At 54.2% G+C, this 17,956-nt stretch overlaps 1 protein-coding gene across 13 annotated transcripts in view; it reads right to left on the reverse strand.

Annotated features, from left to right (window-relative positions):
• The window catches only part of Osbp2 (oxysterol binding protein 2), a 159,348-nt gene that overhangs the window by 15,054 nt on the left and 126,338 nt on the right, over window positions 1-17,956 (reverse strand). For all 13 annotated transcript variants that reach the window (XM_006972927.4, XM_006972926.4, XM_076545805.1 and 10 more), the window contains one exon: window positions 10,049-10,305. In XM_006972927.4, the coding sequence (XP_006972989.1) occupies window positions 10,049-10,305 (257 nt within the window). The remainder of the gene's footprint in view (window positions 1-10,048; window positions 10,306-17,956) is intronic.

The raw sequence follows: 17,956 nt of genomic DNA on the forward strand, positions 1-17,956 counted from the left end.
TGTAGTCGCATGTACTGAGTTTATTTCTGTCTATACTAACACTCTTCCCATGGGATTCCTAGATGGCGGTGAATGTTGTAGAATACATGCCAGCCCCCCCCCCCAAGACACAGACACAGACAGATACACACAGATACACACAGACACAGACACAGACACAGACACACACACACACACACACACACACACACACACACACCATTTTCCAGGCTCTTCCTAGTGTGTGGGACTCCTGGCAGCTCTGCAGAAGGCCTCTGGCCCGCCCTTGCTCCGCAATGTCCCATTCCTCCACTCTCCACCACCCTCTAGAGCTCCCGAGTCACATCAATGAGCATCAACACGGAGCAGCATTTGTTCTCTTTCACATAACTCACAAGATTTCAAACCAGACCCAGGAAGGAGGCACAGGACAAGCATCATATGGTAGCTCAAGGTCATGGCAATAAATCCCATAAGCTCACATCACAGGCCATGTGGTGTGGGCTTCCTAGAAAACAAAAGCTGGCATCCTCCCCACCCATCTCCTGGGCTGTACTTTCTCCAGTCCTCATGGGCCCCTCCACACAGCCTTTCTGCCCGCCACCAACTCCCACCGGTTTATTCCCACGAGTTCCTGACTTGGTAGACCTTCCTCAGCTTAGAGATGGACAGGGCATGCTCACAAAGCACTGAGGTCGCCATCTTTCTAGCATGCCCAAGCCAGGGGGGAAAACACGGGCTTGTCTGCAACCCTAGGGAGGTGTGTGCAGGGCTGGGGTCTGAGTCCTTGTGTGTCACCTACGTGGTTTCCAGGGTACAGAGACTGCTGCTAGCTTATGCTGTGGAGCTGGATCTTTACTGCTGTCCCCAAGCCTCTTGATGGCACAGACCACGTGCTCTTCCAAGGGTGGAATGGAGCCCGTGGGAGACGCTCACTAACAAGGATGTTGGGAGTAACCTTCTTTAAGCGGCAGGTCCCAGCCCTGACCTCAGAGAGAGGGGCTGCCTCAACGAGGCATCAGATTGCTTGGACATACCCTGGCTATGTGTGACCTCCGTCTTCCTTGAAGTTACCACAGGGACCATGGGTGCAGAAGGATGGGGAGACAGGAAGTTGGACACCCCACAGACAGCTGGGCCTCATTTGAACCACATGTGGTTAGAATGAGAACATGCAGATCCCAGAGTGTCACAGTTGATCCCGTCCCACACCAAATCAAGGAGCTCTGGACCAAGGTGCGCTAAGATGGACCAAGGTGGACCAAGGGCTGTTGCTATTGCACCGGTAGGGATCCTGGCCACAGCCGGGCTGCCCTGGTTGGCTGTGGACTTCGGATGTCCATCTTCCCCCGCCCCCCAGCCCCAACACACCTACCTGGTATCCACCCCCAACAACCAGGGTCTCCTCTGCTGCTGCCGCCGGCCTTCTGCAGGCCTCATCCTGGCCACAGCGTAGAGAGACAGCCTGGCCCTGCTGCTCTGGAATGCTGAGCTGGGCAGTGTCCTAAGGGATGTGTTCACTAAGCTGGATTAAGCCTGGGGACCAGCAAGGGAGGGGGAGGTGGGGGAGGGGCAGGAAAAGCTTGGCTGACCCGGCCAAGGCCGGACACAGTCACGTTTCCTGTGTGGTTCTACCACTACTTTATCTAGGGCCAGAAAGTTCCTTTATACCCATCAGCTGGAGATGGCTGACCCGAAGTCTCCCCATTCACACCCACGGGCTCACATACTGAATCCATGGAGGCAGGGTGGACGGAGGTCATCTGGGAGCCAGAGCCAATGTCTGGGCCCCCATGGGCACCGCCTTGCTTCTCACCCTGTTTAGTCCCTCTGTCTCTGAGAACTCAGCCTCCATGCGGGATGAAGGACCTGACCCCGGGATGCCTGCACAGGCATGATTCTGTTGGATCAACTGCCCCTCAGGCTTCAATTCCAGGCACTGCCCCTTCCTCCAATTTCCAAGAGCTGTGAAAGGGTGGCAGGGAACCTGGGTACTCTCGGGGACAGAGATGCAGGCCAGGGCTCCGGGCTCCCTGTGGGGAAGGCATGGGGCTGCCACAACACAGAGTGAGAACCCCCAAAAGGCAGGTCTCCCACATAGGCCTGGCCTCACTTGGCTCTGGGATGAGAAGTCTGGGCCTTGCCCACCCGCTGGGGACTTTCCCTTTCTTCTTAGCAGGTGTCCATGGGATACACAGTTTGACCTGGAAACCTCTTCCTGCTGTACCGGGGAAGGGCAACTCTAATCGCTTTTGCTATTCCTAATCCTAATCCTGCCGGTGGTGACCTCACAGTTCCTCACACAGGCAGGAGCAGCGGCCACGGGTCAGCCTACCTGGCCCTCTGCCTGGCCTGTGTGCGGCCTGTGGCAGCCTCTCAAGCTCAAGGGAGGGTCTGTAGAGTGAGAACCCTGCTGGGCCTGGATGTCAGTGTCTACTCTAAAACTCAATCTCCATGGTTACCTTCATCCTCCATGATGTGAGGACGACTGGGAGCTGGGATGAGCAGCCACTGGGCTCACACAGGAGGTGGGAGATGGCCAGTTGTCCAGAGAGAAGGTCCAGCCCATGTGGCTGGCTTTGTCTTCAGCCACTATTCCACAATAGAACCTGATAAGCCTGGGTGAGGAGAGGCTGATGTGTGTGTGTGTGTGTGTGTGTGTGTGTGTGTGTGTGTGTGTGTGTGGTTGTTTCCATTTGTGGCTAGGCCAAGACCTGCTGGGACTTGCTGTACATCGGATATCTGTTCTATAGAGGTACTTAGGTGTCTCAGCTCCTGGGTAGATGTCTCTCCAAGATGCTGGGGTTGAGGCTGTGTGGCTACCAGGCTGATCCTCATGTGGCCCCAGATTCCCTGGAGATATCTTTGCTTTTCAATGGCCTGGGAGCTCAAAGGTGGTAAATGGAAAGGAAATGGCGGGGACACACAGTCTCCCCAAGTGTCCCCACTTCCCCAGAGTGAGTAGACACACTGGGACCAAGAGGGCCCTGCTGTCCCCCTGGCCCTATGAATACAAGAAGCCCGAGCTGAATGGAACCTCACAGCAGCACTGCCTGAACTAGAGATTACTATTTTGGAAGATGCCTGTCCATCTTAGGTGTCCAGAATCAAGAGTGGGGACCCCTGAGCCTGTAATGGGGGTACTGGGGTCAGTTCAGAGCCCCCGTGGCCTGGTGAAGCCATTATTCTGTCATCCCTCCTTCCTGGTCCCCTCCAGGTCAAGCTCCAGGGTAATGAGGCCAGGCCACTCTGGTCTGGACATCACGGCCTGGGTTAACACCGAGGTTCTGGACCTCCCCTGACCTAGGTGGGTCCTCCTGGCTGTGATTCATGTTCAGTGTTGGGGAGGCAGGTCTATGCTTCAATTAAAACTCCAAAATAGCCTTTCCATATTCAAAATAGTTCACCCCTTGCAGGAGGAATGTGTACCATCTGGCTGCCGGTTTGCTAGCTGATTTCAGACAATTCTGGAATCTATTTTTAATCCACCTCCCCAGACCCGAAGTGAGCAAGCTGTCAGGGACAGAATGCTGGTCAGCTAGCAAGAGCCTGCTCCACAGTCCCAGGAGGACCAGGGTGATGCTGCATCTTACATCGATCCCCTGCTGGGCTGGCCCAAGGAGCCCCATGCACCTCCTGGCTGGTGAAGCAGATGAGGCTTTGGGGAAGTCCCTGCCATTCCCAATAGCAAGTGGCCTCTTCTGTCACGTTCCTTCTTTGTGCGATCGCCCCAGATAGAGACCCTCATGGCTTTTTAATTTCTATGAAGTGAAGTACTTAATGGTGCGGTATGTACCCCCCTGCTTGCACCCACTAATGCCCCATCCAGGTATCTATCTCCCCTTAACACCCCCTAGACCTCCTTATGCTCTGACACTGCAGCCTTCTCCAACTGGCTGTCTTTCCAGGTCAAGCCCATCAGGTGCCCTTACTCAGTGGGCTCTCCCAACAACCTTGTGTCCAAATTTTTCAGGTTCCTGGCTGGGGGTTGGTGGTGGTGGTGGTGGTGGTGGTGGTGGTAGTGGTAGTGGCGGCGGCGGCGGCGGCGGCGGCGGCGGCGGCGGCGCACATCTTTAATCCCAGAACCTTGGAGGCAGAGACAGGCGGAACTCTGTGAGTTTGAGGCCAGCCTGGTCTACAAAGCAAGCTCCAGGACAGCCAGGGCTACACACAGAGAAACCCTGTCTCAGAAGAAAAAAAAAAGGTTTTCTAGGTTCCCACTCCCCCAGCCCTTCTGGAGGGGCCTGGGTGTGTGAGATGCTTCTGCAGAGTTCAGGTTCGTCCTGCCTCCCACTCTCTATCCCTGATGTGTGCTTGGACACTCAGAGAGCAAGCATCCTCCTTCTCCTGGTTTGGGCTTGCACTTCGAAGGCCATTTTGATGGCCTTTGTTCCCACCCAGGAGGCATCTCAGTTGGCTCCGTCTTCAAGTCAGAGTGGCACCGGGCATTTTTTCTGGCACCAGCCCCCTTTTCTCTGTCCCCCAGGGTCCATGAAATGTCTACAGATATCTGTCCTGGCCTCACTGCCAGCCCATTCTCCAAGCAGGAAGATTTGCTCAAATGTAAGAGGAAGAGAGACAAAAATGATCACTCTGGGAACCCAAGTAAAACAGATGCTGCCGCCGCTGCCAGTGAAGCTGGAGGACACCAACTTCACATGGCAGAAGAGGGAGGACTACAGCTGTCACCGAGCAGGCAGATGAGCCCCCCCCCCCCCCCCACCACACCATAGGCCTGTTCTTCAAAGCACCTGGCCCCATCACAGAGGAGAGCAGCGTCAGCAGAAACGAGGGAGCCCGGCAGCTTTCTTCCCTCTGCGTTACAGGACCCAGCACCAAAGTGTGAGCTTGCAGCCTGCTCAGACACAGCCCCTTGCCTCATGCTACGCTGCGAGGCGTGCCCTGGCTCCTAGGCTTGGGACACGGGGACAACGAGGGACACGTCCCCGTGCTGAACTTGGCGAAGCCCCTCTCCATGGTTCACAGGAGTTCGAGGGTCTTCCACGCTCCCAAGCTAATCTAACAGTGCTGAGATTTTCCCCTAAGTGGCAGGGCTAGTTCACAGCTACCCAAGCAATCATTCAAGCAGGATTTGCTGGGTTGGCGTTTATCAGCTGAGCGATTATCCGCTGGGGAATTCTGCCAGACACCGAGAGATCCATTCATTTGCTCCGACTACCTTTCACAATTTCCCCTTGGTTTTTTCTCTCTCTGGTGTGCTGAAGTCCTGTGTGCTGGGCCCTGTACCAGGCACAGGGGTTTCAGGACCGTGGGGCTGCCAAGGTCCTGCCCTCTCAGGGAGTACGGGTCAAGTGCTGCCAGGAACAGCGTATGAAACGCTATGGGCCCATGGATGCTGTTGGATGCTGAGGAGGGGAGGCAGGAAAGGAAGCTTGGGTGAGGTTTTCCTGCCCTCCCACGTCCAGCCAATGGGAGGTATGGGCTGATTTCCTCCCATGAGGCAGCAGGCTGTGGCTGCTCTGGAATCACAAAGACCTGGGCTCACCTCAGTACCACTGACCCTTCCTCTCTCCCGCCAGGGCCACCACCTCTGTTCTCTGCTCCCAGGGAAGAGAGGTGTCTGTGACTGGAACCTGAGAGTCATTTTCCTATCAGGGTGTGGTTGGCTGGACCTGGACTGACTTCCGGGACTCTCTTTCCACCCCACCCCACCCTGAAGGTCCACCACTAATACATGTGAGACAATGCATCCCTAGGAAAGATTGCCCGGCTGTGAGCGCCAGGGACAGGAAGGGTCTGCTGCTTCCTGCTGAGTCCTGCACACAGGCCTGGAGAGGGCTCATTAAGGTTTGGTGATATGCCCATTGGGCAGGGCCTCCCTAACTATGCAGCCACACGGCCACAGAGTCACTGCAGGTAAGGACAGCACAGCACCAGCAAAGGCATTTCAGTGTCATTTGGTGTCCCCAGACACAGGGAGGGGTCTACTGGGCGGGAGGTAAGGATGCCATCTTGCCTTTTGGGGGGCAGTGGGCTGGAGAGCCTGCTCCACTAGCCACAGAGCCGGGGCTCTTGGGAACTGTGCAGGGACCCCCCCTCACGCGTCCCACTGGTAGTCTGGAACCAAAAGGCCTATGATCCGGCTCACTTTCAGGACTGTAAAGGACCCTTCCTTCTGGAGGCCAAATAATGCCAGATTCGTCATCATCTGGGGGAAGTGGGGGGGGGGCGGGAGTGGTGGGCTCGGCCAGGGTAAGAAGCTGCTGTTGGCTTCTCGGCCTTGGGTGGGGTGGGGTGGGGTTCCCAGCAGGGCCTGTCCAGCTCGCACTTTTTGCTCTGTTAGGACGGAAGCACAGTCAGAACTACTGTGGAAAACACAGGCACTTGCTGGGGCCAGGGGTGGGTTAGAGAAGGGGGAATCTCCTCCATTCGAGGGTCCCTGCAAGAGGCGTTCCAGACTTGGGGGTGGGCTGCTGGAAGCTTCAACTCCTATCAGTCAGTGCAGGGTGGGGATTGAAAAGGCAGCCAGCCGTCCACAGCGGAGGACCACTTTGGAGCTGCATTTGAGGGGCTGGGCAGGGGTGGCTTGTACCTCCTGCAAACAGCTGCGGGTGATTTCCATCTCTGAGTCCCCAGCCTTCAGCCACAGCTATCCGGGGCCCCAGGGCAGCCCAAGGTGAACGATGGACGGAAAGACGTACCGGAGGGATTTGGCTGGGAACGTGGTGTAGTGGCCGAGTCATGCTTAGCATGCGCACGGCCCTGGCTCCGGCCCCAGAGACAGACGTCTCATCACGCCAAGGCCCCAGAGAGAGAGCCAGGCAGGAGGAGTCCTCTGCACACCCCAGGGGGCCGACCCCCAGGAGCCATCATTCCTGTACTGGGTCACCCCACAGTTCCGGCTTGGCATCCCAGCTTGGTGACTCTGGGAGCTCGGGAGGCTTTTCTGGGTCTTGCTTTGCACTCCAGTGCGAAGGCCACCGTGGTACTGACAAGGGAAGCACACAGCTGCAGAGCAGGAATAGAAAACACCCGTGGTGCCTCAGCTTCAGGTGCCGCTGGCCTCCTCATATCAGCACAAAAGCCAAGCCCCGGCCAGGGGTGACCCCTATGTCCCACAACCCCCAGGCAAGCTTGCCTATGGACCCCCTTGGCACCCAGTGAGGGTGTGGACACGTGGTGTCTGCCAGCCAGGCAAGCGCCCTCCCAGAGCAGACCCCGTCTGGCCAGGTAAGAAGTGGTGCTCGTGAAGCCCCCCCAAGAACAAGCTGGGCCTCTGGGCTAGCCTGGGCTACAAGTGTCTGTCAACTAGCCTTCACCCTACGCCCTGATGAGGTGGCCTAGGTCAGGTTCCCATTAGCCACTCCACGGTGCAGCGCCCACCACGTGAGGCAGACCGTCCCATGATTCCTTGGAGGGCTAGAACTGGAAACAGGCCTCAGAATCAAGCTGGGGGTGGGGTGGGGTGGGGGTGGGGTGGGGTGCTATGTGTCCTGTAGAGCATTTTGTTATGCACTAGGGGCTGTTTTATGCCTTTGTAAACACTGATGATAAAAGACTTCACCAGACTTCACTACAGGATCTACGAGGATCACCATCTTGGAAAAGTCAAACCTCCCCAGGCCCAGCAACTTCCATCGTGGTGGAAGGCAGTGCGGGCAGGGGCGACTCCCAGACAGATGGGACAGGGGTAGGTGCAGCAGGACAGACGGACGGACGGACGGACGGGGACACACACACACACACACACACACACACACACACACACACACACGACATCATGGCACTAAACACTCAGTATCTGAGTGGGTCACTGACCAGGGCCCGTAGTCGTGAACTAGAAAGAGGACCATGAGTGGAAGCGGCCTGATGGTGAGAGCCATGCACAGGGCAGCTACCTCCGGCACTGCCACCCAGCGGCCCTTCACTGTGTTTATCATTGGTTGCTGGCCACCGCCCTGAGCACCGTGGGGTCTGAGGATAGACCCTGGTATAAGCACGTGGGGGACATATTGCTAAGGTGTCTGGAGGAGGGTGCTCCCGTCGGTGCTCAGCCCGGGGTCCCAGGCCACAAATTCCCAAGCCCTGGCCAGGCCCAGGCCTGAGCATAGCCGAGCAGATGTGGGTGGTGAGTAGCCCCTGGGCCCCACAGTCATGCTTCTGGCACACTGAGGAAGCAACCTGGGGTGGAGTTTGGATCTGCCCTGACCACTGAGCTGCAGGGCCTGGAGCCCCCGCTGGGGCTATCCTGGGCCCTGGCATTGCCTGTTGTCGCCCGAGAGTCTGATACCCCTGAGCTGTATTTGGAGACCCCTGAGTTCTTTGTAGCAGTCTCCATGTCTGGATTCTGTCTCTGCCTCAGCTCCATGACATGCTGGCTCTTTAAGCTTGGTACCTCTGGCTTCGATGAGCACCTCCAGGGGAGTCGATGGGATGATGGCATGGTAGGCAGACCCGAGTGTGCAGGGTGGAGGGCTGGGGAACACCAGCAGCAGACTGAAGAAAGGTCTAGAAGTATCGTCAAATACTGTATTCCTACCATAGGGAATTCTTCCTAGCTCCTATTCCCAGCAACAGAGACTCTGGGGCCAGGAAGGGTGGCGGACTCCCGCAGCTGAGTGTCTCAGTGCACAGACTGGCCACTTGTTCTCTCTAGGATTGGGTTGGCATGACCATCAGCAGGCCCAGCTCCACTACCCTCTGACTAAGGAAGTCCTAGCCACCCCACACACATATCTCCTGACCCCATGTTTTGGGGTATACACAGGGGAAGAGCAGGAGCAGCTGTGAGGCCCAGGGTCACAGCAATGTCCCCATTATGCAGGCTGGGCAGGCCCACTGAACTGGCTTCTCAACTTTGGTTTTTCTGAGACAGGGTTTCTCTGTGTAGCTTTGCACCTTTCCTGGAACTTGCTTTGTAGACCAGGCTGGACTCAAACTCACAAAGATCCGCCTGCCTCTGCCTCCCGAGTGCTGGGATTAAAGGCGTGTGCCACCACCGCCCGGCTTCTCAACTTTTGGCCTTGGCTTTCTCCACCATGCGGGCCTTGAGCAGAGTCCACCACAACTCCTTTTTATCAGATAAGTCAAAGGAATATCCACGAAGGCCGGCAGCCGTGACTCACGCCTCAGTGCTGTGGAAGGCTAAGGTAAAGGGATTGCAGCGAATTTGAGGCCAGCTTGGCTAGGGTGAGTCGCTCACCAGCCTGGCTATCGTGGCTAGTTTTCCGTCAACTTGGCACAAGCTACAGTCATCTGAAAGGCGGGAACCTCAGTTGAGAAAATGCCTCCATAAGATCTGGTTCCAGGGCATTTTCTTAATTAGTGATTGATGGGGGAGGGCCCAGCCCATTGTGGGTGATGCCATCCCTGAGCTGTGGTCCTGGGTTCTATAAGAAAGCAGGCTGAGCAAACCATGATGAGCAAGACAGTAAGTAGAATAGCCCTCCTCCATGGCCTCTGCATCAGCTCCTGCCTCCAGGGTCCTGCCCTGTCTGAGGTCCTGTCCTGACTTCCTTCAGTGATGAATAGCAACGTGGAAGTGTAAGCCAAATAAACCCTTTCCTCCCTGGCTTGCTTTTTGGTCACGGTGTTTCATCACAGCAATGGAAACCCTGGCTAAGACACTGGGCTAGACCTTGCTTCCGCTGGAGCTGGCAAGATGGCTCAGTAGTTAAGGCGCTTGCCACGCACTAAGGCTGCCAATCCCTGGAATCTCCACAGCTGAAGAAAAGAACAGTTCATAAGCTGCCATGCTTGTGAGCGCACACACACATACACAGAATAAATAAATAAATGTTTGTCCTTGGGTGGAAGATTACAGCCTCATGAAAGAGCACTTGCCTACCATGTGTGAGGCCCTAAGTTCTGTCCTTGGCTCCCCGAAAAAAGAACAATAAAAAATAAATATCTTCAGCAGTTAATGGCTGGACGGAGATGACATAAACAGAATACTGCCACGTGTCGGGGGGTGTTGGCTTCGGAAAACCACTCGGAGCCACGGCATCGGAGGCCTGTCAAGCACCCACCCGCTCTGGGACCTGGCGCTGATGGGGAGCCCCTTCCCCTTCCGGGAAGTCTCCTGGTCGCTGGCGGTGGGCGCACTTACGTTGATCATAGCATTTGAGGTGATGCGGAAGAGGGTGGCCCGCTCGTTCACAGCCTTCAGCTTCTCCCCGCTCTCCGATGGGATCTTGAGGCTGTCCAGCTCGTTCAGGGAGCGCTGGAGCGCGGCGCCATGCTTAGCAATGAGGTCATTGCATGTGCTGAGGTCATTTAACTTCAATGAGAGGTTCTTAAGGGTGTGGTGGAGCTCACTCTTGTCACCTGGGGCGGCAGGCTCTTCGTCGTCATCCCCGGAATCATCTAAAGAGAGAGACAGAGTTGCTGTAACCAACCAGGCGAGAGTCTCTGCTGTCTGGACTGCCAAGGGCAGAGAACCACCCCAGAGGCAGAGAACCACCCCAGAGAGTGATCAGTGCCCTAGACAGCATCCGGCAATGCTCCTGGCCAGGGCTGCGGCACCTTAGCCCAGCCCACACATGTCCAGCTGAGTCCACCGGGGGAAAGGGGGGCTGGCTAGAATGGCAGGGTGCTGTGGAGAGCCCGACTCCAGGTGCCTGCCTGCACAGAGGGCACCAGCTCTACAAGGTCACAGCAGGCCATGCTGGGTGGAGCACAGATACCTGAGAAGACAGCAGGACTCCTCTTATCTCGCAGCCATCCCAGGACAACCAATACTTTTGGCTAACTCCATGCCCAACCCTAGTCATGCCAACTGTCCCTTGCCCTGCAAACACTTGTGTACCCCTGCTTGTACCTCCCGATGCCTGGAACATTATACCCCTCAAGTTCTCATCCCACTTACTCTCTGAGGCTCAATCCAACACCACTCCCTCTCCAAAGTCTGCCTGGAGACTCCCTGGCCACAGTCAAGGCCACTCGCTTGTTGCCATACCTACTCTAGACCCTCCTCCTGTTAATCTCCACCGCCCCCTTGCAGAGCATGGCCACATCTACACACACACACACACACACACACACACACACACACACACACACACAAAGAGAACATGGCCACTCACTTCCAGTCAAGCGGGGCTTCTCTGCAAGGGCCTGTTCCCTCTCACGACTCACACAGTAGCACGGGAGTCCTTTTTTCCCTTCTTGCTAGCCTGGCCGGTGTCCACAGCGGCCTCCATGGGCAGCTGGCCTGCGACCCTGCTGCCGCTTTAAGGCAGGCATGGGATAGCCAGGCTGACATGGGCCTGTGATTTTTCCAGTGCCTGTCTGCTAAAGTTTTCTCAAATGCCCTGTTTTAGAAATAACCAGCAAAGACTTTTCTTAGATGAAGGAAATATGCAACCCAAGATATAAAATTAAAAGTAAGAAAAAAAAAAAGAATGCATATTTTGAGAGAACAGATTTCTCCCACAGCAGGCAAGGTACTTGTGGGTGGACATAACTTGGTCACTGTTCTGAGTGTGTCCTGAGCTCACAGCAGTGCCAGGCTGGCCGGCTGCACACGACCCAAGCAGTGGGGAGCCGAGGGGAAGCATCTACTGCACACCGTGTCCCTGAGGACTGCAGGGGCTTTGGGCTAATATCCAGCCCCTCCCTACAGGCCAGAGTAACTGCAGCCCTGAGTGATCTGGTGTCTGGAGGCCACTGGAGCCACTGACAGGTGCTCTGGGCCTCCCTGGAACGGCAGGTAGACAGCGGTCCTCCCTCCCTCCCTCCCTCCCTCCCTCCCTCCCTCCCTCCCTCCCTCCCTCCCTCCCTGCAGGAGAAAGAGTGCCAAGCTGCGGGCTCAGGGCTTAGCACCTGAGGGGCAGAACAGGGGCCTGACTCCATCTCCAACTGCTGGCGCGGCCTTTCCTCTGAATCCCTAGTGGGGTGCCCGGTACTCAGGGTATCAAGCCTCAGCTTCAGCTACTGCACACAACAGCCTAGTAGTGTGGATCTGGGGACAAAAGAGGTCTTGAGACCGACAGGGTCACTCTGGGCATATACTCAGTAGACTCTAAGAGACACCCGCAGATCCATGTTTATTATGACACCAACCACAATAGCCAAGGCATAGAACCAGCCTAAATTCCATTGGGACCAATGGTAGAGAGACACAATGAGTTATATCGCCTGCAGGAAAATGGATGGAACTGGAGGTCATCGTGTTAGGTAAAACAAGCCTGGCTCAGGGAAGTATCGTTTTTTCTCTCAAGAGCAGAATATGGATTAAAAAAAAAAAAAAGTATGGGAATAGGAGGGGGACTATTTGGGGAGAGAAAAGAGATGAGCAGGAGGTAGAATGAGCAAAGGTGATGTGGTATGTAGCAAAGCATATGATGCATACATGTGGAAGCGACCTAATGAAATCCATTATTCTATGTTTTTTTTTTTTTTTTTAAGGACTCCTTGGGGTCATCAGGCAAGAGAATTCTAGAATATTCGGATCTATCTGTGCCAGAGTCTTGGTGCTGAGGACCCCGGCACTGAAGCACCTGCCACCTTCCTGGGCAAACAACCAGAACACCCAGTCAACAGCTGGACCCAGCAGCTGGCTCTCCAGCCAGGAGGGTCCAGTTGGGGCTTGCTGGCTGCAGACCCACCTCAACATGACCCCCAGTTTCTGACGCCCAAGTAGCAGGACACCCTCCCACATGATGAACAGGGAGATGGTCACTGCTCCTCTGTTTGACCTGTCAGTAGACAGGACGCCTGTGTGCATATTTCTTAGGGCCCCTGTTCTGATCCCGGGGACAAAGGATGTACTTGTCTCACCATTCGGGGAGGAACTAGGGTCAGTAATGGTTGTCTATTCACAAACAGGCAGGGAGAGTCCTCCCAGGGAGACAAGATGGGGTGAATAAAAGAATGGATGATTTGAGGGGCTGGTACATGCCCTCTGGTTGCCAGCAGTAGCACAGTGTGGTGACATACTGTGTACCCTAATAAACTTGCCTGGGGATCAGAGGACAGAGCCAGCCACTGGATTAGACATAGAGGCCAGACAGTGGTGGCACACACCCTTAATCCTATCACTCAGGAGGATCTCTGTGAGTTCAAGGCCACACTGAAAACAGAGCCAGGCAGTGGAGGCACACACCTTTAAGCCCAGTACTGGGAGGCCCACACGTCTTTAATCCCAGGAAGTGATGTCTGGGCACAGAAAATTCCATAAGGTGTGAAGAAACAGGAACTCACTCTCTTGAGGCTGAGGATTTCATAGAGGTAAGAACATGGCTGGCCTATTCTGTTTCTCTGGTCTTTCAGCTTTCACCCCAATATCTGGCTCTGGGTTTTCTATTAATAAGACCATTTGGCAATTCGTGTTACAGCACAGGGTGGCGGGTCCCACACAGAGGGCAGGATGTGGGAGGAAGTGAGTGGTGAAGTGGGGAGCTGAGGGGGCACATTGGTGGAGGAAGCTCTGGCCCAAGCGGAGGGGTCCTGTTCCTTCCCTTCAACAAAAGGAAGTGTGCAGCATTCAAGAAGACAAGCCTGGTACCAATGGCATGGTGAAGACAGGTCAGAAGGCAAGGCCAGAACTGCTATAGAGGACCAGAGACTGGGGAGTCCTGGGTGGGCATTCCCTGAGACCAACTACACATACAGAAGGCAGGACCCAACAACCAGTCATGGTCACACTCCATGCCATCTCCATACACATGCTGCCCCTGGAGGAGGAGATGGTGGTCCTTAGACCACATTCCTGCAGCAGCATTGAGGCTGCTCAAACAGAGGCCATGGATAATCCCATCCCAGCTGTGGGTGGAAACAGAGCTGAACACCGACTGAGACTTGGTCACAGTGAGTCTAGAAATCTCACAAAAAGAAAATCCACATTGGAAAGATTATTAAATGCAGTATTTTTAGGGAGCTGTTCCAGAATCCCCACAGATGCTCAAGGCCCCTCTATAAAATGATGTGGTAGGGCTGATGTCGTAACTTAGTTGGTAGACTGCTTCCTAGCATGCACAAATCCATGGGTTCAATTTCCCAGGACCACAAAACCCAGGTGTCCATTCGTGAAGTCCCAGCACTTGGGAAATGAAGTAGGGAAGAGGCATTTGGACCTGAGTTTGATCCCTAGAACTATTAAAACAACAACAACCACTTTAAAAATGTACACACTTCTAAATCCTAGCACTAGGGAGGCAGAGAAAAGAGGATTCGACCTAGGATTTTGCCATTTGACCTAGTTTACTTGGTGAGGTCAAGTTTCAAGTTCCAGGGCAGCCAGAGACCCTGGAGAGAGAGAGAGAGAGAGAGAGAGAGAGAGAGAGAGAGAGAGAGAGAGAGAGAGAGAGAGAGAGAGAGAAAGAAGGAGAAGAAGAAGAAGAAGAAGAAGAAGAAGAAGAAGAAGAAGAAGAAGAAGAAGAAGAAGAAGAAGAAGAAGAAGGAAGAGGAGGAGGAGGAGAGGGAGGAAGGGAAAGGAGAAGAGAAGAGAGAAGAGAGGAGAGGAGAGGAAAAAGCAGACAGCGTCTCCGAGGAGCCCAAGGCTGTCCTCTGGCCTCCACATGATGCACACATACCTGCACACACATGAATTTGTAAGAAAACAAACAAAATGCAAAGGCATACTATATGCATAGACTTGACATATCCTTTTGTATATCTCAAATCATATCTCAATTATCTTAACTCTCTAATCATAATGCAATCCAAATAATAGAAATGCTATGTACATAGCATTATTACTTAGGAAATGTAAAGAAGTTTGAACATGTTTAATATAAATGTAATTTTCTCTCTCTCTCTCTCTCTCTCTTTTTTTTTTTTTTTTTTTTTTTTTTGGTCCTTTTTGGTTTTTCAAGATAGGGTTTCTTGGTGTTAACAGCTCTGGCTGTCCTAGAACTCATTCTGTAGACCAGGCTGGCCTCGAACTCACAGAAATGTGCCTGCCTCTGCCTCTCATTTGCTGGGATTAAAGGTGTGTGCCACCACTGCCTGGCTATCTCATGTGTTTTTGAACAGTGGTTGTTTGAGCTTTTAGAAGTAGAATCAGTGGGTATGGAAGGTGAGCTATATTACATCTGCAAGTCAAAACTAACACAGTATTCCTCACACTAGGAAAAACAATGGCATTAAGTCACTTTATGGTTTCTGAAGGACACCCTACCGGATTCCCACGAAGGCTGATGAAAACAGGCCAGGGAGTGTTCACTGAGTGCTTGCCTGGCATCTAGTACCCACCCCCACACAGTTATGGCAACGGCTTTATGGCTTTTACCTCCCACCACACCCTTCAAAAGGGCTCTACCAGGATGGAGTTTATCCCAAAACCAGGACTAAGCATTTGGATTATGCTGTCACGGGGCTGCAGTTCTCAAGCTTATGTGTGCCTTGAGGGTCCTAAAGTTTTCATGATCTGTATACTCTCTCTGTTCCCAGACTCTACTCGGAATAAAACTCAGCAGCAAGGAGGACCTGAGAACAATGAATACTCAGTCATTAAAAACAAACAAACAACAAACCAAAAACCAATGACTCATCAACACAGCTCACGCTAAGCCTTCCACAGACGTTAAGTTCAACAGGAAATTTGTAACTATATTAATACAAGGAAAGCAGCAACTGAGACCTAGGCCAGTCAAAAGCAGGTCCCTTTGGGGGTCTGGGGTCACATGGCAGCTCTCCCAGCTGCTGCAGAAACTGCAGCTGCTCGGAGGCAGAGGTGCAGAGGGAGGTGGCTAGGATTTTAAACCGATGAGCAGCTCTGGCCGGGGCTGCCTGGCCGGTCTGGGGGTCTGAAACCATGAGGCAACAGGATGGGGGCCCCTGAGCCCGTGCTCTTGGTGTCTGTTTTACTCAGCTGCTGGTGGAGCCGCCTCCATCCTGAGCCTCTGCATTTCAGGTGCCCATCAAGTATGCTGGTCCTTGCCGGCCCGGGAAGGACCTATGGCAGGTGGCTAGCAGCAGGTGGGATTTTTACCACTAGAAGCCTGAAAGCAATCTCCATTACCTTCTAGAAAACTCGAGTCCTAGAAACAGTGGAAACAGGGGGTCAGCCTGAGCACTTTCCAACAGGTCCAAAGTTTTGCCACTGGGGTCATAATGCAGGACAGGGCTTGACCCCAGACAAGTGGCACCTCTGAGAAAGACCCAATGAGTTAGGCCAGGAGTGGAGAGCTGGCATGGTGGCATTGTGCTGAGAGTCTGGTCTGACTCAGCTTCCACCCTGTTATCTGAGAGACTGCTCAGACCCTTCCCAAGCCATCTGCAATGGGCTTGAGCTGGGGAGCAGCCAGAGCCTTTGTTTGTTTAGTTTTTGTTTTTGTTTTTGGAGACAGGGTTTCTCTGTAGCTTTGCGCCTTTCCTGGAACTCACTCTGTAGCCCAGGCTGGCCTCAAACTCACAGAGATCCACCTGGTTCTGCCTCCTAAGTGCTGGAATTAAAGGCATGTGCCACCACCGCCCGGCAGCCAGAGCCTTTTTTAGTCACCTATAAGAACCCCAACGCAGAGTTGAGATGGCTCGGGCCACTGCCCTCCTCCCTGGGGAGGAGGTCTTGGGTCCTGGCCTTGGAGTCTCCTACTGTTCTGGGCTACCTCTATTATCTGTGATGTAAAAATCACTTGGGTCTCTGTTCAGAACAACCTGTAGTGCTTTCAGAGAACAGGATGGACTCTGGTCCTTGGATCAGGGACGGCTTTCTAATAGTGAAGAAGCCCATGGAAACAAGGGTGGCCCTGTCACCGAGGTGACAGAGCGGAGCTGGGGATTCTCCTGGAGTGCCTGGCATGGCTGTCCCCAGAGTCCCCTTCACGACTTTTCCTCCCATCTCCATCAGGCCCCGTGAGTAGAAATAAGGGCACCATCTGGACGCAAGAGCACTCCAGCTGAGTCCCGAGCATTCAGGTCACACTCTGAAGAAGGGCCCGGCCAAGCAGGAGGGGCAGCCTAGCCCATGGCCTCCCTTGAGAGAACAAGTCAGGTTCCGCCCGGTTCATCCAGGCTCACACTTGTTTTCAGAGGGTACACTGAGGCCTGGAGGGAGGGCCTGATGAGGTCAGGTGTCTAAGCAGCCACTATCAGCCTACACTTAACCCTTCTTCTGCCCATGTGACCAAGATGTTTCTGCTGGGGGCTCAGAGCCTGGGTGGCGCATCCTTATATAGTGAGAAGGGTCAGCCGAGGTCCCTCAGAGCCATCAGAGCCCTCAGGGGGTGAGTGCTGCTGGCCTCTGATCACAGGCTGTGTCCCAGCTGCTGCCGACAGGGCCCGTGGGGAGCACTGCGGGGTGGGTGTCAGGTCTGCATTGGCAGGGTGTCAGACAGACATGCTGTGCCTCAATTTCCCTCCTAGCAGAGGCCTCCTCAGAGTGCACACTGGGGAACGCAGGCAGGCGTGAGGAAGGAGGCTGCTGTCTTTGCAGGGCAGCGGCTGGGAGTGAGGGGCCAGTCAGAGGAATAGAGCACACAAAGCACCCCTCTCTGCCCGGGGAGAGGGTGGGCTTTGGTTCCTCCTTTGTGTCCAGCCTGTGCCTAAACCCTCTGATGGGTCAAGGCATGCCTCTCGTTCCCTCTCTTCTGGAAGCACACTGCAAGCCCACGGTACCTCTAACCACCTGCCTTCTGCCCTCCTCCATCGAATCTGGGCAGCTGCTTTGCCATATTGGGGGTACCACCTGACTCTGCATGGCTGGCACTTCTGAGAGATGTTGGGTGAATTGCACCCAGACTCAACCTGGGTCCCAGAAATTCTGGATGCCAGTTTGGAAGGGGCAGCTTGCCCCTGATCAACATCCTGCAGCAGATAGCAAAGACTGACTGCCTCGGAGGCAGCTAAGGCTTACACAAGGGGCCAGGTTATTTTGTTTAAAACAATAATTGAACAAATAACTCAATCCAGGCACACTTAGAAAACTCACTTAATTTTTTTTTTTTTTTTTTTTGAGATAGGGTCTTATGTATCCCAGGCTGGACTCAAACTTGCTATGTAGCCAAGGATGACTTTAACATCTTTAACATCTCATCTTCTTAACTCCACTTCCTGAGTGCTGGGATTGCAAACA

The sequence above is a fragment of the Peromyscus maniculatus genome, chromosome 10 (assembly GCF_049852395.1).
Source record: "Peromyscus maniculatus bairdii isolate BWxNUB_F1_BW_parent chromosome 10, HU_Pman_BW_mat_3.1, whole genome shotgun sequence".
NCBI classification, from domain to species: domain Eukaryota; kingdom Metazoa; phylum Chordata; class Mammalia; order Rodentia; family Cricetidae; genus Peromyscus; species Peromyscus maniculatus.